The sequence below is a fragment of the Nematolebias whitei genome, chromosome 20 (genome assembly GCF_014905685.2).
Source record: "Nematolebias whitei isolate Nwh7 chromosome 20, NemWhi1, whole genome shotgun sequence".
NCBI lineage: Eukaryota > Metazoa > Chordata > Actinopteri > Cyprinodontiformes > Rivulidae > Nematolebias > Nematolebias whitei.
In genome coordinates, this window is record NC_056517.1 from 40,887,374 (window position 1) to 40,897,587 (window position 10,214).

Genomic DNA, 10,214 nt, shown 5'->3' on the forward strand with positions numbered 1-10,214 from the left:
CATAAAAAGAATCTGTCGGTACAGACCTCTCTCGCACGGCTAAGACGTGTCTGTCTCTCTCCTCTCCCCCACCCCTGCTCTAAAGCTGTAAAACTGTTGGTGCAACAAACAGTGCGCAGCTTTGCCTCTGCCACCCCCCCCTCCCCCCCGACTGCCGGTATAAACCCTGCGCTTCACAGCTCAGGGGGTGTCTTCGTCCCCCCCTCCCCCGCCAGACAAAACTCATGGACGAGATGAGCACCCAGCCATGGCAAGTTATCTAGGGGAAACACTAGAATGAAGCCAGATTTGGAGAAATGTACTTTCTTTTGCCTGCACTAGTTAAAAATCAGGCTGCAGCATTTTGAACCAGTTGTGAATGTGCAGTAGAGGTCTCACTGATTCCAAAAAGAACCACATTGCAGTAATCAAGCCTGGATGTCATGAAGTCATCTATAACTGTCTCAAGGTTAGTTTTGGATAATATGGGCTTCAATTTAGACAGTCACCTCAACTGTGGAGCACTCAATTTGTGCGTTATTTCATCCTGTATTGACTGGAGATGCCTTGGATCTTCTACAGCTTGTCCAAACTCCTGACCTCTAAAGTCTAAAAGGGACAGAGTTTTTGAACCAGTCTTGAACTCTATCCTTCAAAATATCTGAAGAAGTTTTTTTAGATTGCCATTTGGGTTGCATTTAGACTTTTCTGCTTTAATATTGGCGCTCAGTAGTTTTGCTTTCATTTGACCTAGTGTCATGTTATTGCATTTTGGTGTGGTTTTAATCCTAGCATTGCAATATAGTCACCCTTTCTGCAGCTCATCATTATTGATGGATCGGAGGTTGAGGTGGTCTCAACCTATTAAGTATCTGGGGCTACAGCTGGACAACAAACTGAACTGGACTGCAAATATGGATGCTGTGTACAAGAAGGGGCAGAGCAGGATGCACTTTCTCAGAAGGCTGGCCTCTTTCATGGCCTGCTTGAAGTTATTGCATATGTTCTACCAATCCATTGTGTCCAGTGTATGTTTTTTTTTTTGTATGTATGTGTGTGTGTGTGTGTGTGTGTGTGTGTGTGTGTGTGTGTGTGTGTGTGTGTGTTGGGGAGGGCAGCACTAGGAAGAAGGACATCTAAGGCTGGATTGGCTCATCAAGAAGACAGGCTCTGTGGTGGGACTGGGCCTTGACTCTGTGGAAAAGGTGGTGGAGCAGAGGACACGCTCCAATATCAGGGCTATCATGTCCAATCAGGGCATCTCCTTGAACACTGTCTTCTCTAATCAGCAAAGTTCAATGAGCACCAGACTCCATTTAATGAGGTGCTCTACTGAGAGACTAAAGAACTCGTTTGTCCCTTGTGCCATTAGGCTGTGTAATTCAGCCACTCCTGGGTGGAACCTGAGAAGATAGCTGGTTATGTCCCACATAGTTGTTGCTTGATCTCCGTGTTAGTGTTGTTTTTAATTATTTATTGATTTTTTTAATACCCCTTTTTTTATATCTGTGTGTTTTTACCTTGTTATTTGTATGAATGGGAGCTACAGACCACCATATAATTTCTTTTGGGATCAATAAAGTATAAAGTAGTATAAAGTATCCACTTCAACACTTGTTCTTGTCAAGGGCATATGCCTTCTTCTCCGCTCCCTCTACGCTTTGCTTTTGCTCTGTCCTGTCTGTGAAACTGCTTAGAGCCTTTCTTCTACAAATCTTCCGAATCATAATTTATGGATTTGCATTTGGTCAGTTGGTCCCTCAACACACTTCATAACATTTCTTTGAAGAGAAGACAGGCTTTAGCTGAGCCGATTTGCCCTGTTGGCACACACGCAGCTGGATAGCTCATCAACTTGGAAGACTTAATGATGTGTCTATCTCTGCTGTCATTTGCGGATTTTAAGGATGCATATATAATTGGGTTTATGATAACTGGTTCCTGCTTTTTAGATTCGGCTGGTTCCTGGTTTATCTACAATCAAGGAAGTCATCTGCAGCAAATTTGGACTCGATCAGGCTGCTTGCCTTTACATGATGGCTTGGTTCATGCCTCGAGCACCCAGCCTCAAATGCTTTTGGCAGGATGGATCAGATCTTGGGGATTATTCTCATGTACTGTCCATTGGTGTGGCTATTTTATTTGGATGTTTTGGAACCGAGCGGACCGACACAGACTCGAGGTAGATGTCATTAAAGTTCTGCCTGTCCCCAAAACAATTGTGTTTATCTGAATTTGACTCCCTGACTGGCCTTTATCTTATCTTAATTCTCCTGGAAGTTTTGTAAACCTTGATGCTCTGCCCCTTCCTCCCCTCCTACCGAGGAATTCCATGAACTTTTCAGAGGGACCCAGCTGAATAAACATTCTGTCATCATTTCAGGACTCTGGATTCGTCCTTGGCCGTCCTCGGATTTCTCCAGAGAGAACTATTTGAACTGAGTGATTTTATCTGAACTCTGCAGTGCCTCTGTGTGTTGTCTGTGGACTGCTCACAGTCCTTGTGCCCTCCCTCCCCCAGTGTAATGTCAGCGTCATTATGTGCTAGTGTGCAAGATTTTTTTTCATTATCACACCGTTGACCTCCAACCTCTGCGCCACCACTCCCCTGAGTGAATGAATCTGTCTGTCTGTCTGTCTGTCTGTCTGTCTGTCTGTCTGTCTGTCTGTCTGTCTGTCTGTCATTCATTCATTCATTCATGTTAGTTACTTTGCAGCTCAGACTTCACAGCAGAACCATTAGATAAATGGATTTTCCATGACTTAACTTCCGTTTTCAAATCTTTAATGCTTTTTACACAACCACAGCTGAACTTTGATCAGTTTTGAAGATATTCCCACATAATGTTGGACTTGTTGGACATCAGAACCACAGCTGAATTTTGATCAGTTTTGGAGATGTTCTTACAAAATGTTGGACTTGTTGGACGTGTAATGATGTCAAACTTTTGGACTCTTAACTTTCCAAACTCTCCTAACTCCAGCAGTTTTTGTCCTTCCTTCCACACAGTGTGTCTCTCTGCTGTAGGACTGATGTGTCCTCTCAGAGGTCAGGGGTCACACCCACACAATCCTCATGGCAATCAGTGACTCATTAGATTTATTGGCTTCTATATTACCCAGCATGCTTTTCTTCAATTTTCTTCATAGATAATCCCGTACTCTGATGCTCTGGATAATTAAGTAAGAGGGTCGGGTGAATTCAAGATTTAAAGTCATAAACAAACAGACGAGACGTTTAAATCTTCAGTTTCAAAATAAAGCTCATAGTCTAGTGGCATCTACATTAATACTTTTGGGTTCATTAAATAAAACAGTAGACACCTTGGTTCTGTTTGACAGCAAATGTGGGTTTTCTTTGAGGCTTAGCCCAAAAGGCTGAACAGCCAGGGATACCTCAGGACCTCAAAAGGCAGAACCCCTGTCTAAATACAGTACAGTATCTTATTTTATACCTTTCATTGACATCAGAAGTCAGAAGGTTGTATAACACTTTATCAGTCCTTTCCCATTTTAGAAAAAACACTTGAGAATAACAGATTCTTCTTAGGTCAGCTTGACATAAACCAGCACTCGTTGCTAAAACAATTCTGAGTTATCAAAACAGCTCTGATGGAAACGGTCTTATACAAACAGTTGATCTTACGCCCAGAGATTCCTGGTACTTTTAAACAAGTACAGGTCAGTACAGGTCAACTTCAAGCACTTCTCAAAATCTGTTAAAAGTACGTTCTGTTGGACACAGTTGTTGTAAGTTGAGACATTTGCTTTTGGCCTCATTAAACAGATGATCAAATTAATTAAGTTTCTTAGATTCTACAATAGATATTCTTCAGAATAAACATCTGGCTCGGTCATAGCTTACATTCGACAGTAATTTCAAAATTTCTGTTGGGCATTGCTTGACATTTTTAGACCGTAGCTTCAACATTTCTGCAGAAAGATTTTAGTTTCACATTTTATTTTTTAAAAACATCATGTGAACAACAGCTTTTACTGTGAAACATGTTTTCACCTAAATCTGCATTATAAACCTGAACAACTCATTCTTATCACAACACTGCTAACAAACTGTAGGATGTTAACTTGGCAGAACTTGGTGACACTGCTCTTTGCTGATTGGTTAGCCTAGGATGCGCTGCATGTGCCCTGAACTCTGGTTGGCTAAATGTGCTGTTGCCTTAGCAATGAGCTGTTCTAATTATTTGCTGCTTATGAGCATCACAGTAGTTGCTGTGGTAACTTTGTTGGCTGCTGTGCTTCCTGTCTGAATGAGGTAACAGCATGTCATTGACCTCACAGTCCTGTGTGTGTGCGTGTGTGTGTGTGTGTGTGTGTGTGTGTGTGTGCGTGCGTGCGTGCGTGCACATGCATGCATGTGTGTGTATGTTCAGATATGGGCTCGGGGCTGTATGGAGCATCTAAAGACATCGCTATCAGTGACCTCCTCATCAAAGGAACACCTGAGAGGGCAGATGAGAGGAGGCAGGAGCCAGGTAAGAAACCCACCTGAGCTGCATGATGGCTACTTTAATTGACAAAAACTGAATACAGAAAACATTTAATTTCCCTTTGGGATTAATAAACATCTGGTAAGATGGCCGCGCTCAGAGCAGTTGCAGCTTCACAGGCTCCCGGTACTATCCCAGTTTTTAGAAGTTTTGATATTGACTCTGTGCCTGACTCTGCAAGATTTATGCGTGTGAACTATAGCCGAACCAAATTGATGAGAATAGGAGCAGATTTGCCACGAAATATAGTAGAAATCAGCAACAAACTCAAAACTACGCTCGACAGAATGCAGATCTTAAAGTCATCTACCTGGAAGCTGCAGTAGAGGCATTCCAGTGGGCAGAAGAGGAAGCGCTGCTCCCGGCTTAAGAGTAGAGGATGCCGGGCGGGGGTTATGGTGAGGCTACGAGCTAACGCTAAATCCGGAAAACTCCCCATGCCGTCTCTCTTTCTGTCGAACGTCCACTCGTTGGACAATAAGTCCAACGAGTGGACAATGGTCTAAAAAAAACATCTGATTGAGCCTGTCTGTTGGACCTGTGGACTGTTTGACTGAACCAGTTTGGTCTAAAGAACCATCTGATGGAGCCAGTCTTTTGGACCAATGGAACATCTAACTAAACAGGTTTGTTTGGTCTAAAGAACCATCTGATGGAGCCAGTCCAGTGGAGCCGTCTGAACCGGTTTGTTTGGTCTAAAGAACCGTCTGATGGAGCTGGTCTTTTGGACCAATGGAGCGTCAAACTAAACCGGTGTCTTTGGTCTAAAGAACCATCTGATGGAGCCTGTCTGTTGGACCAGTGGAGCCGTCTGAACCAGTTTGTTCGGTCTAAAGAACCGTCTGATGGAGCTGGTTGGTTCGAGGAATCAAACTGTGCAATGGAGCTGTCAAGCAGAGAAATTATATTGTTTGAATGAGCTGGTCGATGGATGGAAATTTTGTTCTTGACCACTTTTTTCTCCTGTTTAACAGAGGAGGTGCAGGTGGTATTAGAGGAGGAGGTACAACAAGAGCAGCAGCTGGATGAGTTGAAGAAGGAGACAAGAGATACTGAAGTTTCTCAGCAGAGTCCTCCAACTCCTCAAAAACAAGACACAAAGGTAACTGTCTTGCCTGTATAATCTGTCCTACGTCTTACCTGTCTCACCTGCTCCACCTGTCCCATCTGTTTTATGGTCCACATCTCACACTCATCAGTTGACCTTAAATGTTTTCTTCCCTTTGACACATGCAACTAAAAACTTTTCTTTTGTATTTTCAGACTGAACTGACGGATACAGCTGTGGATGGAGACCTGACAGCAACAGAGGTAAAAACTTTAATCACATTTTCTGGCTACTGAAACACGACTAGAAAACTCTCTCAGCTGCTTTGCTCTGTCCTTCCTGTCTCACAGCAGGATATTTTGGACATTGTAAGGAAGATTCACAAAACGTTCAATACAAAAACAACTGGACTTTATTTGTAACAGAAGACTTTTCGCTCCTCATCCAAGGAGCTTTCTCAGTGAGTGAGGGGTTCAGGTTATAAGGCTGAGTGAGATAAGATACACATACATATGTAGATTGACAATTCACACTTCAGCACCTTAACAGTAGGGTTTAAAAAAGTTAAATCTGGTCCTCTGGACATTCAAAAAAACTAAACAGAGCAAATCAACAAAAAATGTAGAAACGTTTCGTCTCTCATCCAAGAGACTTCCTCAGTCTGAGGAGCTGTATTCAGCTCAGTCTCTTAAATAGCACCTTCTCAGAGTGGATCAACCAGTTTTGCTGCTGACATCCAAAATCCAGCTGATCACATGCTCAAGAAGGACCATCAGCCTAACAATGGATCATTAGCACACTGATGGCTGTTTACTGTTCACAGAGGGCTGAGTGATACTAGCAATCACAGCATTGTAAGAGGGGGACAGTTGAACCCGGAGGCCTCCACCCCTGTTTAACGATGGACGATTTCTTTTCACAAAGATGGCCTCCTTTACTTCTCTCTCAAACCATCGTTCCTCTCTGTCCAGGATGTGAACATCTTCATACCTGAAAGAGTGACCACTGACCTGGAGATGAGTGTAGACCACAGAGTCCTGGCCTGATGATGTTGATCTTCTGTGCTGGGCCATCCTTTTGGCCAGTGGCTGTTTTGTTTCCCCGATGTAAGACTGATCACAGCCCTCCTGACACTGAACAGCATACACAACATTACTCTGTTTGTGCCGGGGGACTGGATCTTTGGGATGAACCAGTCTTTGCCGTAATGTATTTTGGGGTTTAAAAGCCACTGGGACGTTATGTTTAGAAAATAAACGTCTCAGTTTCTCTGATACTCCCTCAACATATGGAATGACCACTGGTCTGGGTCTGGGTTCCTCCTTTTCACCTGTTGGCTGACTGGAGTCCTGTTTGGGTTTCTTCTCTGCTTTCAGGAAGGCCCAGTTAGGATATCCACATTGCTCTAGAGCCTGTCTTGTGTGGGATTTCTCCTTCTGCCTGGCTCCTGAGCTAGTGGGGACGCTGTCTGCTCTGTGATACAGAGTCCTGATGACTCCTAACTTGTGCTCCAAAGGGTGATGGGAGTCAAACTGCAAATACTGGTCTGTGTGGGTGGGTTTGCGGTACACCTCAGTTTGCAAATGTCCTCTATCAGAGACTGAGACCTCACAGTCCAAGAAAGCCAACCTGCCATTTTTTACATCTTCTCGTGTGAACTTGATGTATTTATCCACAGAGTTGATGTGGTCAGTAAAATGTTGGACTTCCTGAGATTTGATTTTAACCCAGGTGTCGTCAACATACCTGAACCAATGACTTGGTGGTGTCCCTGAAAAGGACGTCAAGGCTCTCTTTTCTACCTCCTCCATGTACAGGTTGGCAACAATAGGAGAAACTGGAGACCCCATAGCACACCCATGTTTCTGCCTATAATATTGTTCCCCATATGTGAAGTAGGTTGACTGCAGGCACAGTTTCAAGAGTTGACACAGTTGTTCTGTGGAAAGCGTGGTCCTGCTGCTCAGAGTGGTGTCTGATTTTAATTTTAAACTGACCACCTCTACTGCATCATCAACAGGAATGCACGTAAAGAGTGATGTGACATCAAAAGAGATCATTGTTTCATCATTCTCCATGATGACATCCCTCACCTTATCCACAAAGTCCATGGTGTTCTGTATGTGGTGTTCTGAGCTGCCAACTAAAGGGATGAGTACAGACGCCAGATATTTGGAAACATTGTAGGTGACAGAGTTAATCATACTAACAATTGGTCTTAAAGGTACACCTTGTTTGTGGATTTTAGGTAAACCATCCAGACTAGGTGTGGCCTCCCCTGGGTACAGTCTGTGGTACAGAATATGGTCAATAGCCTTGTCCTGCTCCAAAATTTTCAGGCAATCTATTAACTTTTTCTTGTAACCACTTCCTGGATCTCTTTTCAGAGGTTCATAAGTGTTTAAGTCACTAAGGACTGTCATAACTTTCTCATGATAGTCTTTCTGGTTCAAAATCACTGTGCACCTTCCTTTGTCTGCTGGGAGAATGATGATGTTTTTGTCCTTGCTTGCATGCACTCACCACTCTTAGCAATAGGGAACCCAGACCAGTGGTCATTCCGTATGTTGAGGGAGTATCAGAGAAACTGAGACGTTTATTTTCTAAACATAACGTCCCAGTGGCTTTTAAACCCCAAAAAACATTACGGCAAAGACTGGTTCATCCCAAAGATCCAGTCCCCCGGCACAAACAGAGTAATATTGCTGTTCAGTGACAGGAGGGCTGTGATCAGTCTAAAAAAGTTAAATCAGCATCCTGATTATTGAGCATGCATCAGGATGCTGTGATCAGTCTTACATCGGGGAAACTAAACAGCCACTGGCCAAAAGGATGGCCCAGCACAGAAGATCAACATCATCAGGCCAGGATTCTGCGGTCTACACTCATCTCCAGGCCAGCGGTCACTCTTTCAGGGATGAAGATGTTCACATCCTGGACAGAGAGGAACGATGGTTTGAGAGAGGAGTAAAGGAGGCCATCTTTGTGAAAAGAAATCGTCCATCATTAAACAGGGGTGGAGGCCTCCGGGTTCAACTGTCCCCATCTTACAATGCTGTGATTGCTAGTATCACTCAACCCTCTGTGAATAATAAGCAGCCATCGGTGTGCTAATGATCCATTGTTAGGCTGATGGTCCTTCTTGACCATGTGAGCAGCTGGTTTTGGTTGTCAGCAGCAAACTGGTTGATCTGCTCTGAGAAGGTTCTATTTAAGAGACTGAGCTGAATACAGCACCTCAGACTGAGGAAGTCTCTTGGATGAGAGACGAAACGTTTCTACATTTTTTTGCTTTGTTTTGTTTTTTGTTTTTTTGTTTTCTTGTGTTTTGAATGTCCAGAGGACCAGATTGAACTTTTTTGACTTCTCAGGTTGGTTTGTTCGAAAGTATCACAGGCTATTCTTTAGGTTTACCAAACTCTTTATTGATGAACAAAATGCATGAACAAAAATACAGATCTGGATAATTGCTTCTAACTGTACTGCCCAACAATTCTGAAAGTGATGAGCTGTACATTAGATTTTATACTATGATGTTATGCCCTCCCCGCTGGGTGGATCAATGGTCACAGTTTTATCTAGCTACTCACAGCTCACTTTGCCCTGGTTACACAGCTCATTTTTCTAACCATATCTTCCTGGCTCAAATCACGTACACACATACTTATCCAAAGAGTATCGCATCTTGTCCTTCACCCATTTTTATTATCTCACACTCTAAGCTGCAGTTTTGAGTGATTTTAAAATACACATCATTCTTAACCTAAAAATGATACAGTTTAAGGCCTTTGCTCTAAACATGTACAATTGCTACCACTATTTCTACGTATATTATTTCCACACGTTCCTATCTACACTAATGGCCATGAACTCTGGGTAGTGACCGAAAGAATAAGATTGCAAATACAGGTGGTCGCAGATACAGGGTTTCTCTGCAGGGTAGCCTGACTCTATCTCAGAAATAGGATGATAAGTTCTGTTATCCAGGAGAGACTTGGGGTTGAGCCACTACTCTTCAACATTTGATGATCCAAGATGGCGCCGGTGTGTAGGGCTGCCCGTCTCTCGCTCTCTGCTTGTCTTTTATTTTTGTTATTTTTACAATGGTTTGTGCAGTGTGCCGAGTCATATTTTCAGTATGATCGTCGGGCACTTTTGGAGCTCCGTACTTTTGCTGAAATTCCTGCGGAGTTTTTGAACAGCGGCCAGCACTCTCCCCCACCGGTCCTATCTGAGATTCCTGCGTTCCTTCTGCGTGACCCTGGCCTTTCTCCATGGAGGAAACGTCGCAGACGTCGTGGGAAGCGTGCAGGGATCTTGGTGAAACTGAGGCAAAGAGTGGATTATTCTTTCAGGACTCGCTCTGGATCTGATCATCTCCTCTCTGACCCGTGGTGCTCCCGGGGCCCGGCTGCTGGCCAGCTGCCCGCACGCTCAGTCCATGGAAACACCTGGAGTTGTTTACCTGTGCGCCGCACCAACAGACCAGGAGGAGCTGTTCTTCATAACCTGCGCCCGCTGGCGTGCGCTTCTCCATCCACGGCTGTGCCTGTGTTGGACAATATCAGGATGTGTTTAATCAACGCAAGGTCTGTTTCCAACAAGACGTTTATCCTCAATGACTTTTTAAAAGATGAGGAGTTGGATTTTCTGTTCGTCACGGAATCTTGGATTTC

The 10,214-nt window shown here is 43.8% G+C and overlaps 1 protein-coding gene across 1 annotated transcript in view; it reads left to right on the forward strand.

Moving 5' to 3' along the window:
* LOC119426476 (protein 4.1-like) overlaps positions 1-10,214 on the forward strand; it is a 129,062-nt gene that overhangs the window by 64,316 nt on the left and 54,532 nt on the right. The window contains exons 15-17 of the mRNA XM_037694037.1: positions 4,374-4,475; positions 5,465-5,592; positions 5,754-5,801. Of these exons, the coding sequence (XP_037549965.1) occupies positions 4,374-4,475; positions 5,465-5,592; positions 5,754-5,801 (278 nt within the window). The remainder of the gene's footprint in view (positions 1-4,373; positions 4,476-5,464; positions 5,593-5,753; positions 5,802-10,214) is intronic.